General features: G+C 41.3%; 1 protein-coding gene across 1 annotated transcript in view; it reads left to right on the forward strand.

Moving 5' to 3' along the window:
* STIMATE (STIM activating enhancer) overlaps positions 1 to 17,212 on the forward strand; it is an 84,049-nt gene that overhangs the window by 21,497 nt on the left and 45,340 nt on the right. The window contains exons 2-4 of the mRNA XM_059716061.1: positions 1,876 to 1,924; positions 3,928 to 4,023; positions 8,690 to 8,811. Coding sequence (XP_059572044.1) covers positions 1,876 to 1,924; positions 3,928 to 4,023; positions 8,690 to 8,811 — 267 coding nt within the window. The remainder of the gene's footprint in view (positions 1 to 1,875; positions 1,925 to 3,927; positions 4,024 to 8,689; positions 8,812 to 17,212) is intronic.

Consider the following 17,212-nt stretch of genomic DNA (forward strand, 5'->3'; position numbering starts at 1 on the left):
GAAGCGTACCAGTGCCTCAATCATTAGAATAAAATAAATTCTAATATCTATATGTTTTTGCATTTGACTTTTTTTTTTTATCATACAAAAATCAGCACTCCCCCTGCCCCCTTTGCTCACCAGGATGAGGGTCCAGCTATAGCTGTCACCCCTGCTGCCTTGCGGTGCTGAGCATCCCTGATATGCTGGTGTCCTGCCCCTGCCCATACCATTGCTCCCTATTCCCAAGCCACAGCCCCCACCCCAGCCCAGCCCTGCCAGTGCCCCTCACTCCTGACCCACAGCCCCCTGTTCCCCCCAGCCCTACTAGTGGCAGGTCCCCAGCTGCCCCCAGACCCATGCAAACTCACAGGATAGTGGTCGGAAGGGACACAATGGGGATGGTCTCCATCATGAGGTGCATATAGCACACCTCACCTGGAAGCACAGGCAGTGGCTGGGGCACCACAGGCCATACTGTGTCATTGGCTGGGGCTGGGGCTGCAGCCCAGGGGGAAGGACTAAGCACTGCACTCCACTCCACAGCAGTGGCATTAAGCTGAGCATGACTGTGACCCAGGCCATGCGGGCAGCAGGAGGAAGGTGAGGGGTCCAGGCCCTATCCTGCCCAGGCCAGGGTGTAGTGGCTGCAGTTGTAGCGGCTCCAGCTCGTGCAGGTGGCAGCAAAGTGAGTCCAGCCCCAACATAGGCTGGAGGGAGGAGGAGGGCACACCTGTGGCAACCCTCGCCCTGGACTGGGGATCCCATACCACACTAGGTGTGCTGGCCTGGCCACGCATGGCCCCCTGCTTCTGACAACATCTCCCAGCTGCCCTGCCCCTACCCCTGCCCCTGAGAGCATAGGCAGCAGCCCCTGGTGCTGCCAGCCTGGCCATATAGCTCCTCGCCACCCCCAAAGGCCCCCCGTGTCCCCTTCCCCTGCTGAATGGGCAGGTGCATCCAGGTGGGCCTGACTGGCAACAGCGCAAAGCTGGGCTCACTAGCATCATGGAACGCTGTCTCAGTCCCCCCTGCCTGCTGCAGCCCTGGGGCCCAGACTTCCCCTAGTGACAGTAGGTACCCACCCTCCACACACGCCTGCCACACACATGTGGACACACAGGCAGTGCACAAGCAGTGGCTGGGGCACCACAGGCTGCTCTGTGTCATTGACTGGGGCTGGGGCTACAGCCCAGGGGGAAGGACTAAGCACTGCACTCCACTCCACAGAAGTAGCTTTAAACTGAGCGTGACTGTGGCCCGGGCCATGCGGGCAGCAGGAGGAGGGTGAGGGGCTCCAGGCCCTATCCTGCCCAGGCCAGGGTGTAGTGGCTGCAGTTGTAGCAGCCCCCCAGATGGCCCCCAAGTCCTGGCCCTCCAATCCCCTCCCCCCCGCCCCCCCACATAGACCTACCTGTATCTAGCTGCTAGGGCTGCACCCACCACCCTACCTGGCTGTATGATGCCCATGTGGCACCTCCTGCATGCACATGGCGCCCCCTGCCGCCAATCGCCCTCCTCCCAGCTCCAAGCAGCTCCTTGCAAGCTGGAAGACTTCCAGCCTGCAAGGGGAAACCCAAGGTTTCCTGTTTTTCTCCTTTAAAGGGGAAAATCTGCATTTTTCTCCTTTAAATGAGAAAATCTGTGTTTTTCCACAGCAAATGGAAAACCTGGATTCCTGGTAATCTGTAATACTTGACTATCAAAGTACGGAGAACTTTGGAACTGAAAAAAAATGGAATTGTTATTCAGGCGATGTCCCTACAGGATTACAATGTGTTGAAACATATCCCTGAAAAAATGATCTAATTTATAGCATTAGAGTAGTAAAGGCTGATATAGGTTTTATGTTTTTCTTACTTTGGGAATAGCCATTTTTTTCTAATTTTCTTTCAGTAAAAAGATTCAGAGAACCAAAGCATGAAAGACGTCCTTGGAGGATATGGTAAGTGTTTAATATTAATGATTCTTAGAAAGCTTTTTATTTTCTAGATGTTATGGTAAGTGAAACAATGCATACAGTGTAAAATATCTGAAAGCACTTTTCTGGAGTCAAATATTCTGAAATGAGGAATGGTAAATTAGTCATGCCTTGCGATATATTTCCCCTGCTTATTTTTTCTTATTTCACGCAACTTAGAAAACTGTAAAAATTTAAAAAAATATATTTTGCATTTAGAGTTGTGTATTTAATTGATAGAATTTGGTCCAAAGTGTCTAGAAACTTGAGTTTATATAGCAGACATTTTTTTCAAAGCTGGTAGATTTTAGCTTTCAACTGATGCACAGGTTTTTGTAAATATTTTAGGTTTCCACACAGTATTTCATATTTTTCTGGTGTTAATTTAGGCGGGGGGGGGGGGAGGCGGCTATGGAAACGTTAATCCAACTTTTTAAAAAAGACATCAAATAAATGAGTATCAATTCAGGTATCAAGGAATTATAGAAGCAAATTGGGTTGGAAGGGACCTCAGGAGGTCATCTTGTCCAGCCTCCTGCTCAAAGCAGAGCTATCCCCAAATATATCATCCCTAGGTGGGTCTTAAAAACCTTTAAGCATGGAGATTGCACAACCTGTCTGGGTAACCTATTCCAGTGCTTTACTACCCTCCTAGTGAGAAAGTTTTCCTAATATCTAAACTTCCCTTGCGGCAACTTAAGACCATTACTCCTTTTTCTGCCATCTGCTACCACTGAGAGCAGTCTGGCTCCATTCTCTTTGAAACCACACTAAAGGTAGTTAAAGCCTGCTATTAAATCCCCACTCAGTCTTCTCTTCTCAGAAGTCATGTGCCCCAGCCTCTAACCATTTTCACTGCCTTCTCCCAGACTCTCTCCAATTTGTCCACATCCTTTCTTTAGTGGGGGGCCCAAAACTGAACACAGTACTCCAAATGTAGCCTCACTAGTGCTGAATAGAGGGGAAGAATCACTTCCTTCAATCTGGTGCCAGTGCTCCTACTAATGTAGTCCAGTATGCCATTAGCCTTCTTTGCAACACGGGTACCCTGGCTCAAATTCAGCTTATTGTCCACTGTAACCGCCAGGGCCTTTTCTGCAGAGCTGCTGCTTAGCAGGTCAATCCCCAGCCTGTACTGGTGCTTGGGATTGTTCTGTCCTAAATGCAGGACTTTGCACTTGTCCTTATTGAACCTCATGAGATTTCTTTTGGTCCAATCCTCCAATTTCTCTAGGTCTCTCTATGGTTCTTGCAGAACTCTACAATGTCCAGTGACTTCATTTTGATCAAGAGGACATTGTTGATAGGGCTGTAACTGCTAGTGAAACTGATCCTGCACATAGTTAAAAAAATAAGCATTTTTTACAAATGTTTATCTTACTAGAAAATGATTTTCTTTTTCCAATTTTTTTACTCATGAAAAGAATAATTTGTGTTGTGTAACTGTAAACTTACGTTAACGTACTGTTAATTAAAAGCCAGTATAGCTATTTATACTTTCAGACTAAAATATCAACATTGGTTTGCGTTACCAAGTTGTTAAGGCACAGATACAATAGCCAGTGATATAATTTTATGCATGAACCAAAAAAGGATTGCAGTCTCTAGCAAGATCTTGCGTTATGTTGTATACAAAAGCCCACTGAAGATCAGGCTAGATTTAGTGTCACTCCACTAAATTTCAGTAATCCAAATGATATACTGAGTACCTCCTCATTGCTTAAATTGTAATAGAAGATATGGTAGTATGGTCTTAAGTTACTAAGACTTTGTTTACCAGTATATGATAGAATATTTACAGGCAGACTAATAAACCACATATAAAGCTGAACTTTGCCAGCTTTATTTTTCTGTGTATTGACTTGCCAATTTGAACAATTTAATAATTAGCATGGCTTTCCAACTAATTGATATGAATTAGCAAGACTTTACTGTGTTTTACCTCTTAATGTGAGTACCTCTTGAAATCCAGTCTTTATTTTGTACAGGTTTTTAGATACTTCCAAGCAAGCCATAGGGATGTTGTTCATCCACTTTGCAAATGTGTATTTATCGGACCTTACCGAAGAGGACCCTTGTTCACTGTAAGTGCCATTTGAGTCAGCTACCCTCTAAGAAAAAGCAGCTGTATTTAGTCTAAAGTTCTGTTGATGGTTGGTGGAATGGAAGAAAAATCATTTTGAGGCTAAAAGAATCCTTTGAAAACTTCTCACCTTAAGAACATATAGTCAAGCTTCAGAATTTTGGTCCCTTCCCGGTCAGTAGGACCTATTAAGTGTTGTGATATGACACACCTTGTACTGAAGGAAGAAAAGAGCACCTTGTATCATCAGCAAAATATTAGGGAGAACCATAAGAGAAGGTAAAACTAGCACAAGACTTATGGAAATGAGGACAAGGAGGCAGTAGGGGATCTTAGAAAGCAAAGATCTGATATGGGCTTCATTAAGTACCCCAAAATCATCCTTTCTTCCAGTCTGGCATTCATGATGTGTGAAAGTGGTATCCAGAGATATTTTGCAATGACTCTCCTATCTGTGTGCTGTCTCCCAAAATGTATTTGTTTGCACAGCATTACTTTTACTCTTTATTAATGCTGAGAAATTTTCCTCAGCATCTAAACATGAATACTGTGCTCTGAACAATGTGACTAAATGGATAAGTATTTCATAACAGTGTACTAAATCTGAAGGTTTTGAGACAGTTTTCAACTCCACTTTTCAACTCCACCTTTCAACAGCTGCCACAGAAGCAACCGGGTAATATAATTTGGGGAGATTGTTTTGTTTGTGTTCGGTTTGGGAGGGTTGTTTCGTTTTGTTTTTAAAGGGGCTCCTAGCCAAAGGACCCCACACGCTAAACTTCTGACAGTAGATTATATGAATCCATTTTAGTGACCTAATATTTTGGGCCTAAAGAGTTGCCCTTTGTAAACCACCCCAACTACTGCTGCAACAGCTGTTCAGTAAATTGTCAAGTTACATAACTCCTTTTGCAAGCTCTTCTCTGTTATATGAAAATCTCAGGCCTCTGGAGAGAGGCAGACATGGTTCTTTGGGTGAATGCGATATCTTTTATTAGACCAACTAAATACCAACTCGTATTTTACAGACGAACTCATTCCTCCTTAGTTTTCTTGTAGCTTCCACAAACTATAAGTAAATACCAATTGGACACTTTTTTTCCCCTCCTGCCTCTTGACAGGGTAAATGAACGTGTAGTTATACACAAATGGTGTAAGCCTAAAATGTTTCTATGGTAGCCTGGATAAAGCATTCATCATATAGTGTAAGATTTAAAAATTCTTAAATTTATGACTTATGGGTTTGCCTGTAGATTTGTCAGATGTGCTGGATAAAAATTGATTTTCTCAATTTATAAAAATTCCTTTTAAAAACTATAAGTGAACAAAATTCAAACAGGATAGCATGTGCTTTACTAGTCCTAAAATTTTGGGGGAGATGGTGACCAGAAACAAACAGCTTAATTTAACAGATACAGATAATGCTTTTTTCAGTTTTAGTAATTAAGTAATACATTCAAAACATATTTTGATTAAATTGTTTTTCAAGTGTATCCAGATTCATTTAGGGCAGTTTTATTTAATTTTCAGAAAAATATTTTTAAATGCTGTTGAATATTCAGTTTTAGATGCATTCTCATGATACACTCATTCCTTTGCCTTTTATTTAAATTCCAAAATCCATCTAAATACAACTTGACAAAAATAAAAAAAATCTTAATATATTAAATAAAATAAAATTATTATCTGAATGAATGAATATTAAGGTACATACTTGCATAAATTAACAAGTTAGGAAAAAAGGACCAAGAAAACTCTCTCTTACTTTACGAAAAATATTAGAAAATACAAATGAATAGCAATATTAAAAAACCTTTATTTAAATCAAAGTTTCTGTTTCCAGATTTAAATCAATCCAGCCATATTGTGTACACTTATTTTTCTTATTATTAATCAAACACTGGAACTATTCTATTTTGTAACAGTGCATAGTCCGGCAGATTTTTATAGTACTTTTAGTTTACAAATATTAAATATGACTCCATAGTGTTATACAGCATTTATCACCAGTATGTGGAGTAGCTCATAGGGTTCCTCTACCTGTTACAGGTATTACACAATTAACTGGTTAATTGCATAGTTAACTGAGCAGCTACAGATGCGAAATGCCTGTCACAACATAAAAAGGTCCAACCAACTATGAAGTTAGACCTTGAAAATGTATACTAATTTTATAACTGGTTGCCATCCAACTTTAATTTGCATGTGTAGTAGGGTCTCTGCCGTGCATAGCTGGGGTGGGAGTTCCACAGCTGAAGGGACTCTTAGTCCCAGTAGCACCTAGCAGCTGCAGGCACTGGGTCCCAGCAGCCCCAGGAATGCCTGGTGTGCCCCCATGGCTGGAAGATCACATAGCACCCTTGCAGGGTGAGGGGGATCCTTGCAAGCACTGGCAGGAGCTGATGGGAGTCTGTACTTCCAATGAGCTCCTGCAGCTGCTTGTGTGGAGCCACCTCACCCATGCCCCCGTGCATGCGCTGAAGGCAGGAACTGATCCTGATCAGCCTCTATCGCCACCAGTCTCACAGGGAGCCCCATTACCCTTGCTGCCTGCAACTCAGGAACTTTGAAGGATTTCTGGTGCTCAAATGCCAGCACACTGGGAACTTTAAAGGACTCTCAGACAGCTATACACCTACTGCAGCTAGCTCTTGGGTTGGCCAGAAAATAGACTCACAGGCCTGTCAGTAAGCCTATTTCAGCTGTGAAGAAGCCCTCTGTTGTCCCGTGCCTGGAGAGCAGGCCTTTGGCCCAGTAAAGTCAGGGGGCTCTGAACACATGGCTTTGTCATAGCACTTTATTTTTGTAGAACAAAATAAAAAATACCTGGAGAAGGCAAGAGAGAGAGTTCATTTCTATAATTCAGAAAGCTGCAAGGTAAGGATTCTGAAGATTCCTTTTGGTATCTTTTAAAACTCTCATAATAGTTAAATTGTAATTTTAAAGACTTGATTAGAAATGAATAAGCAGCAGCACTGTATTTTCCAGTTTTACAGCAGCAATAATAGTATCACTCTGATTATTCTATGAAACACTTTCCGTTCCAGCCCTACTTCTCTATGATTTCTGTGATTATAATATTCATTCAGTGCATTTTATGATTAACACTTAAATTTGTAGAAGTACCAATTCCTACCAGAAAGTTGTGTGTATGAGCTTGTGACAGTAAAGCATGTCAACAGAATCTCTGGAGGTTTTATACTCTGTTAGCCTCTCCCTAAGCTAAGGCTAGTTTGCTAGTTTCCAAATCTAACCCCTCAGTTCTTGAAACTACCATTTTACCTTTTTATATCCTGTGCCTGCTTTCTAATATTTGTTTATTCATCAACACAGCTTTTTTTTTTCGTCTAATCATTAGAGGGTACCAGCAGGGGCCAAATTTTACCACTACAGATATGTAAGAAAATTAAAGCTTCGTTACCCTTATTACAGGGTCACATCATCCATCCTGGAAGAAAGAATCCTAGGTAGCAGTTTATTTGAAAGGAGGTAGAATATAAATATGAACTTAAATCCTATATGAATCCCTGTGGATAATTGGATTGTCCAACTGATGGCCTTTGGGCTGCTTGAGGCCTGCAAGCGGTTAAGTTGTGGCCACTAGGCTTCTGCCATGTCACTTCACTTCATCTGAACAGCAGCTGGAGTCTGGACTTACCCTTCTTCCTCCAGCTTTGCTGCCCGTCCCTGGTGGGGGCATGGATAGAAAAGGAGTACAACATGGTAACATGGTGCTATGGGGAAGCTGAGGGTGAGAGTGGGTGCCAAAGTGCAGCAGTGGGGGTCAGGGCACAGGTGCACAGTGCAGCAGAGGTGGGGACCTCTGTGCAGCCCAAGGGACCCATGGCTTGCCCTGGTACAGTCCCCAGCCACTTAAATTGCACAGTCCTAGTGTATAACATAACATATACCAGGAGTCTCTTAAAATAGGAATGCATCAACTCTGTGTAACTATTGACATAGAAGTTTGCATCATCAAAGTATTTTAATTATTCTGTCTAAAGATACTTGTGGCATTGTACACAAACATTCTGAATATCGAAAACTGCCTTAGCTGAATTAGAGCAGTCCTTCATCTTAACACTGAAATAATTTAATTTTCCCTGAAGTAGATTTGTTTCATCTCAGGTAAAACTTCTTCACTGTTAGAACAATGAGCCAGTGCAAATAGACTGCCCAGGAAAGTTGTGGAATCTCCTTCCTTGGAGGTTTTCAAGAGGAAGCTGGATAAGCATTGTTCCAGGATGTTTAGGAATAACATTCCTGCATTCATGTAGAATAAGGGGATCAAACCTATCCCATGAATAGTTCCACAGGCCAGGTTGAGCAGCTCTGCAGGTATATTTGACCCTCCCCCCCCATGTAGAATTTAGGCCAGGTAACCCATAACGTGCAAATTGCAAATTGTACATGGAATTTTAATTTGGAACTTAACTTGAAGAACAAAAGAATAGGACAGCTCTAAAACTATTTAAAATGTAAGTCTAGTATATAGTTACAGAACAAATGCCTATTCATTTTTTTTAAATCTCACTGATATCCTGACTTTTTCAGAGAAGCATGCAAATATACCTTTTGTCCATTGCAGTGATAGCATATCCCTAGCATCAGGAGACAAGGCTGACCATGCTCACTGTTCTTCCTTACACACTTTTTCTTCCTTCCAGGTACCTTATAAATTTCTTGCTTGATGCCACTTTAGGAATGCTGTTAATCTATGCTGGTGTGCGTGCAGTCAGCAGCATAGTAGAATGGCAACAGTGGGAGTCCCTTCGTTTTGGTGAATATGGTAAATATTTCTAACCTTGCAATGAAATCACTTACATAGTAGAACAAGACAATGACACTTTACTTGACCTTCTTAAAATCATTACACACAACGTTTATAATACTCAGTTCTAACATTTGATTTCTGTTGAGTTCTTGAATCTCAAGCCATTTAATTTATTAAAAAGAAAAAAAAACCCTCTAAAGACTTAATTAACCTAGGTTGCATGTTTGAAAGATATCCTTTTTGGAAAAATAAGTGAAGTTTATTAGACATTAAAATCTTAGCTAATTTCCATACAAACACTTCAACATAGTGGGCTCGTCTATATGTGTGCTTTAATGCGCATTAAAGCGTCACTAAAAAAATGCTATTTAGTTAATGGAGCAGGTTCAATTCATCAAGTCTGCTGGATTGTGGCAATTGCCACATTCCAGCAGCCTTCTGTGTCTCGTATATCAGTGACCTTGCACTTAAACATGGTGGCAGAAGCACTTGATCTAAAGCTCATTGAATGAGCTTTAGCTCAAGCACCCCTACAGCCATTTTTAAGTGCAGGGATGCTGATACACAAGACATGGAGGTGCTTTAATTAGAGTGGCTCTCAGAGCCGCTCTAATTAAAGTGCCACCCCCACCGCAGGAGCATGTGTAAAAGTGCCTCATGCTCTTTGGTTAATGCACATTAATACAGACTAAATGCACATTTTCTCACAATGAAGGTACTAGATGTAATGTGTATTAACTAAAGCACTTTAATGCACATGTAGACATGCCCAGCTTTCATCTGGCATTATCCCCTTCTGAAGGCTGTGGTCAGGTCAATTAGGCACAACTCTTTAACTTAACTGAACCTCCAGCTTCTGTTGATAAAAGATTGTGAGTCCTCTAGTGATGTTTAAGATAAATCCACTCTTACCATAGTCAATTAAAGGAAAAATTCTGTATTGTTTAAGAATTGTAAGTTGGTCTGTATATATACAGAAAGGCTCATTCCATTGTGTTGCCACAGAATGTTTATTTCAAATTTTCTGCTGCTGGTCAAGGAATGACATGGTGGTGAAACTAAATCTGAAAGCTTTACCTCAATTCTCACTGTGCCATCATATAAAGGAAAAGAGAGAGGCTTTCCAAATTTTGTCTATTTGAAGATCCTTGAGGAAATCTCCAGGTGTCCTGTCCAGTCTTTCCAAGTTGCACCATTCTATTAATGCTCATCTGGCTAATCCAGATCCCTCAATCTTGCAGTTTGGAACAAAGATTAATGCCTGGAATATATATAAACTGTTAGATGGTTAGTTCCTTGAGGCAAGAATAATGTTTTATGTCTTGCATGAGCACAGTTATGCTTTGCAAATAATAATGTAAAAAATTACATATTTTTAACTTAGATGTTTTTTGCTTAAGAATATCATCTTCTTTAAATATACTATAACATGTTGCCTTTTAATTTTTTTAGGTGATTGGCCAATAGCTAATCCTATTATATTGGTACCTTGTGAACTTTGTGGCTAATTCCTGAACAAATTATTTTAATTGTTAATCCTTTAAGATTAGATGTTGTGGTAAAAATGCTGTCAGAGACACAGTATAGTGGAACAGTTCTTCTGTAATAACCACACTTTATATGTTTTTATATAAAGTTGATTTGTTTATGTTGGACTTCTAATTGTGAACTGCTGTCTGACCACCCCTAGATATTTTGCTTCATTGACTGGGTCCAGGGTTGCCAGGTCAAAGAAGACCACGTGTAGGTACTGTTAGTTCTACCCTCTGGGGGAAAAAAAACAAAGCATTTTAATTTTCAGACCAAAATGTAGTATTCTTATCAGTAGACAAGTTCACCATAGCTCAAAGATAAAGGAAATCTTCTGTCTACTTTCTGCATGCTTAGTACTTTATATTCACTTCCCCTGTTTCAAGAAGAAAAGAAATATATTTTGTGTGTTGGTAAAGCCACAAAAATTGGCTGAAGAAATATGTAAAACTTGCTTTTTTGGAAACTGCTGACATTTCAAGTTTATGTGTTACTGTATAATTTCACTTTTATCATCTCTCAGTTATTTTTAAGACATTTAACATCCTCATAGTTTCATAGGTTGTAGGGTCGGAAGGGACCTTGACAGATCATCAAGTCCGACCCCCTGCCATGACAGGAAAGAGCACTGGGGTCAAATGACCTCAAATCAGCATAATTAATACCACTTACATATGTTCCTACATATACATTTCTCTGTAGAAAATGGGCTGGAAATCTGTATTTTTTCTTGATAATAGTAATTTATACTTTGCATTAAGAAAAATAGGAGCTTTTCATTTGCTTTAGTCATTGAGCATTTCCTATCCAGTTGTGTACATATTTTAATTTTAATTTAATCCTTGTTTCCATTGCCAGTTTGATCTTAAGTTTTCTAATGGTTTTCTACAAGTTTTTGCATTTTAATTAATCTGCAGTCTCTGAATTTAGCTCAGAACAAAATATGCGAATGAAGCAATAGTAGGCATCATTGCAAAATAACTGTGAACAAGTATTTCTGTCAGGTAAATGGTGGAATGGGATAATCTGAGGGTGCAAACAGAAGTAACAAGTGAAATGTTTAAGAGGTGTTTGAAATGTTTCAGAGGGCCAGCTCTACAAATGCACAAGCCCTTTAAAACATTTCAGAAGTGGCTGAGGCTGTCCCAGATAGTGTATCTTAAAATGAGGTACGATTTTGAAGCATTTCACTTTGTTACTTGTATATGAGGACAGGGTGGTTAAACCTGCCAGGTGCATCTCTGGGTCCTCAGGCATTGCCAGGTCCCTGTGTGGACCTCCTGCATTCCCCCTTAGTAGTCCCACCCCCACCAGCTCCTTGCTTACTTGGGCCCCTGCTACCACTAGAGCTGGTCCATCTATCCCCAATCCCCTCTACCTCTACTAAAATGAAAGAGAGATTGTGGGATTTTGGAGAATAAGGATCCCAGTGGTGGGGGGGAGCAGTGTTCCAGCTGCAGGTCACTGCAGACTCCTCCAGTGTCCTCTGGCTGGCACTAGAGGAGGCTACAGCATTTTGAAATGTTCCACCCAGGGAACTCCATAGGCTGAATATATTCCCTGGTTGAAACTGTGTCTTTTTATAAATATTTCTAAGCTTGTTTCCCATGGAAATATTTCAAAAGTTACTTCTATCTGCACTATAATACACTGTTAAGTAAGTTAGGGTTGGACAGTTATTATGACTGGGTTAACGAACAAGAGCTTGAAGTTTCTAATTTGGTCAACCATGGGATGGTTTTTTGTGACATGTTAGAAAATATTAAAGAATCTCAGGAAGTGTTTGTTTTTTTCTTTCACATTAAGATGACAAATCAATGAAATATCTCCCAAAAGTATAAACTCATTGTATTATTAGTGCCCTCTTCATTATCTTTTTTATAACCAGGGATCCTGGTTTTCTCTGATTTAAAAAAAAAATCCCCAATTTTCAGATTAAAAAAGTAACCCAAAATCCAATCTGCCTGCTGAAGAGTTTATATTTCATCTTGATTGCAAATGTAAATAAAAATAGAGCTTTCAACTCTGCCTAAACTGACTAATTAGAATAGAACTCTATTTAACTCAGTTTAATTAAAATAGAACTCTCTTGTTTGTATTTCTAGAAGTATTATAACCATGTCTCATGTTCTTTTTTATGAGCACATCTCCTTTTTTAACCTTGATCTATAGTGATTCATTACTTGATGCAACATAAATTCCTCGGTTTCAAAGTCTGTCTTGATATGGAGGATACCCTTGTTTCTTGTCTTGTTTAAAAAAAATGAATTGTGTGCTTCCTTGCTTCCTCAAGGAAGAAAATGATATCAGAATTCATATTCAAAAGTAGTTTCTTTTTATAGAGCTGATTAAGAGTTCATGCCATTTATAAGTAAATGCATGGCTGCCCTGAAGAGTCAGGAACATTCTAGTTCTAAAATGAGGTATTTGGATTTAATATAAAATAAATATAAAATGCAAAATCATTTTATTAATTTGAATTCCCAATGATGAGAAAAACAGCTGAAATTCATATTTTCAGAACTTTTTGCAGGTTCTTTTTGGACCCTTTTCCTATTATCACGGAGAAACCTTATTCCCTCCCTCCATAAACAGCTTCACAAATACATCTTCAAGAGGTTAGAACCTGTGTTATGCTCTCATTAAATGCTCACCTATACAAGACTATTTAATCTTTTACTGCCACCTGGGTACTCTCCTCATTAACAGAACCATTGTAAGAGTAACTGTTTCTACCAGGGTCTGTGACCATGTTAGTACCTCAGTTGTGATTCGCAAAGTCTGCCAATATATCTAAAAAGAATCAATATGGACACCTGATTTTCCTCCATTAGTCAAAGAAAGTGCTTTCTCTGTATCCTACCTGGCTTAAAAGGTAAAAGAATATTCAGAATTCTAAGGGAAAGCAGCTGTGGAGGGATGAGAGTCTTGTAGCATGCCAAAATATTGTATGATCAATGTAAAACAGATTTATACTTTATCAGAATCACCTTGAAAAGATTCAGTGAGTTCTTGTATCTTTAAGCAAAACCTTTGGAGTGGGTTAAAAAATCTCTTCCTTTCTATTTTGATTCATTACATTAAATGTACTTCCTTTCTATTTTGATTCAGTACACTAAATCAGTTTCTTTGCCAATACAGTTAATGTAACTTGTAAAGTAGATATACAAAGTCAGATCTCAGTTATTAAGAGCAAAGTACTTTAGGCACCATCTTTTTATAAAAATATAGTAGCTTCCTGGTTACTGATAAACTGTACTCTGTGAATATTGTCCATTATCCATGTTTCTCTATATGTCGTCCAAGTTATTTTTTTAGATGTGATCTTCCCCACCCCCACTTCCCAAGTATCTTTCCTTGTCTATTGTAGTGATACTTTGCATTTCTGTAGGCAGCTGAATTTCCATTCAATGGTTACTTATATTTTAGGATAAAACATATATAACATTTAAAGGCTAGGGGATCTGTGTGATAGATTTAAGATAAAAGAGAGATATTTTCATAGAGAACAAAAATACTAAGAATTCCAGAGTGTTATACTCAGTGTATTTTACACCACTTTGATATTAAATTGTTAGTTTGAGTACACTTTCCTTATCCTTGCAGATGTTTCACATACTCTGAAAATTTTCACAGTAACTTCTAGATAAGTAGGAGTGCTGTTAGCTTCTGCTTTTGCCCTTAATTGCATAATTTGGGTCAGCATTTTTGGAAGGGAGCGGGAAGGTCATTTTTTATGTTTGTCAGGCTATTCAAAACTCAAGTCATCTGTAATGATGTAAATGCAGCCCATAATTCCTAGCCAAGTTACAAAAAAGTTAACTTCCTATCTGTGCTAGCTGCATTTTGTACTTGTAACATCAGTATCTTGCATTTTACTTTTAATTCTATAGTTTTCCATTTTTCCCTTTGCTTAGCAGTTTAAAAAAGATTGGGAGAAAGTCCCAATATGGCTTATTACTTTTCATCAGTACCTCTGTGTATAAACAAACTATGAGGTAAAAGTTGCAGGCCGGGAGATGTGTCCTGATTGCATGTCAGTAGTTCTTTTTCCATAAGTAAGTGATGTAGTTAGCTGTGTTAGTCTAAAGTTAGGCAGAAGACTGGGAAGGATGGCATCTATAGGCCAACTCATTCAGAGAGGCATGAGCTTTTGTAGATTGGAGCCTGCTTCGTCAGATGCTTTGAAGTTCATTCAGCCAAATCCTGGAAATTTGCTCTTGAATTAAACAAGGCTGAGTCACCATGGGATAAGGCAGCAGTGGCCAATGTGTGACATGCCCCAAGTGGCACAGGCAGCTTTTGTGTGTAGAAAGTGGCAGATCAAGAAGCACAGCTGCAGATAGAGCAGGGAACAGAAAGCAGAGCAGCAGACCATAGATATCATAGAGAGGTAGGGCTAAAAGGGACCTCCAGAGATCATATCGTCCATCCCCCTGCCTGGGACAGCATAATCTCTATCCAAAACATCCCATACATCCATAATCTAAAAACTACCCTCAACCCTGACACAACATAGGCCTAACACCCTAATCTACCACAGGTAAAACTGGGGAACCATGGCAGCCGATGTCCTTCTTTAAAATGTTGTCAATATACACTCAAGAGGTCCCAGATAGAGCATCATGCCCCCTCCTACAGAAGAAGGCAAAACCCACGCAGTCCATACCAATCTGACCATGGAGTAAAATTCTTCCCTGACCCCAGACATGGAGATTGGTCTGATCCTGAGCAGAAGGGCAAGACCCTGTAGCAGAGAACCTCTGGCTTTGCTCTTAGCAGGAGAATCAGCACATCCCAGTTAAAGTCCCCAGCCTTAGCTGTAGCCAACACCCAATGCTTCTGGGGAGGCTTAAAAACACCCTGACACATATATACATATAGTGGAAAAAAAGGGAGGGGCAGGGTGGCAGGAGCAAGCAGCAAAGCCCAGAACCATGGGAAATAGCCACGGTAGAAAATAAACATAGCTATGCCTAGATCATTGGCAACTCGTAGGGGGTGCACGCGGGTGCACATGCACCCCCTGAGATTGGGGATGCACCCTGTCACAGGGCACTAAGGTACCTGCCCCTTTATTGGCTGAAACTGCCTAGGGAGAGAGCCCTAGCAGTCACTCAGGAGCCCCTCAGCTGCAAGTTACCATGGCAGCAGGAATGAGGGAATTAGCCTGCACCTGCAGGTGGTCAGCTGACCAGAAGAGGCAAGGCCTGGGGCATATATATAAACCCCAGGGCTGGGACCAGAGAATCAGTTCTCTACCAGCGGCCAAGGGGGAAGGAGCTCTCCTAGAGGAAGCTAAGTGAAGAGGCTTGACTGCCCATTTGGCTTCTGGTAAGATTAAGGGACCTCAGGAGCTCAACAAATACCCTGGTCTACAAGGCATGTAGTGCTGGGGAGAAGGGTGATTCTTCTAAAGGGACAGAGTACACCCTAAGCTGCTTGCATTATGTTATAGCCCAGGGGCTCGTATTTTGATTTCTGTTTATAAACTGGTGGGTTGGGCTGAGACTATTGGGGAAGGAGGAGACCTCATTGGGGGCCCACTGCAGTGTGGGGACCCCAGCTCCAGGAGCACGGTGACAAAGGGGGTGAGCGGACCCGAGAGAGAGACAGGGCTGCGGAGAGCCCAGTGATGACCAGAGGCCAAGTTAAACTAAGGCCTTGGAGAGAGACTGTGTAAATACCATCTGCAAGGCTTGGGGTGTGGTAAAGGGACGGTTTGGAGCCATACATCTATCCCATAAGGCTGAGGGCATCCCGAGAGGCATCCATTTTGGAGTGGGACCCAAAAGGGGTCCTAGAACGCACAGGGTTCAGTGGGGTCTATGAGGACCGTGTGCAAAAAAATACAAACTTGAGGGCAGCCTCCCCATCTATTATAGCTACAGCAAGACATGGCAGGAAAGAAAGAAGGTGCCCATTGGGCAGGATTGGCACGGGCAAGGAGCCCTAGGGGTATCGGGGCCATCCCTGGGGACCTCCATTCCATGACACACCTCCTGACACAAGCACTGCCAGTGGCGCCTACAGGTGGTCGCCACTTGCCACCCCCACCCCCTTTGCCGCTGACGCTGCCGGCAGCGTCTGCGGGCAGTAACCCTGCCTCCCCATCCTCCAGGGGCACACGTTGTTCATGGCTTAGATCATCCCTGACCAGCAGCTACCTCTTGAACACTTCTAGTGATGGAGCATCCACAGCTTCCCTAGGCTGTCTGTTCCACTGCCTCGCTATTCTCAAAGTGAAGAAGTTTTTTCCAGACATGCAATCTAAATTTACTTTGCAACTACAAGCCATTGGTCCATGTCCTCCTTTCTGCAGCAAGAGAGAAGTTTTTTTTCCCCCCTCTTCTTTATGGCGGCCCTTCAGGTATTTGAAGACTGCTATCATATCCCCTCTTTAGCACCTTTTCCACAAGCTGAACATGCCTAGCCCTTTCACCCTTTCCTCATATGACTTGCCTTCCAAGCCTTGGTCATCTTTCTTCCCAACCTCTGAACCCTCTTAACTTCTCAATGTCCTCTTTAAAATGTGGAACCCAGAACTGCACACAAAATTCCAGATGAGACCTAACCAGTGCCAAGTAGAGAGAGACTATCACCTCCCATGTCTTGCACCACTTTATTTGTGTTTTTGATTATTCATCCCAGAGTGTAGCACCTTGCATTTCTCTGCATTGTATTTCATCCTGTTAACTCTAGCCCAACTTTTTAAACTGTCAGGATCTTTCTGAATTGTGCTCACATCCTCCAGTATGTTCACAGTCCTTCCCAGTTTCGTGTTGCCTGCAAACTTGCTCAAGAAGCTTTCTATGCCAGCAATCCAAATCATTAATAAACACGTTGACCAGCACTTGGCCCAGGATAGCCCCCTATGGGACTCCAC

Source organism: Alligator mississippiensis, chromosome 12 (genome assembly GCF_030867095.1).
Source record: "Alligator mississippiensis isolate rAllMis1 chromosome 12, rAllMis1, whole genome shotgun sequence".
Lineage (NCBI taxonomy): Eukaryota > Metazoa > Chordata > Crocodylia > Alligatoridae > Alligator > Alligator mississippiensis.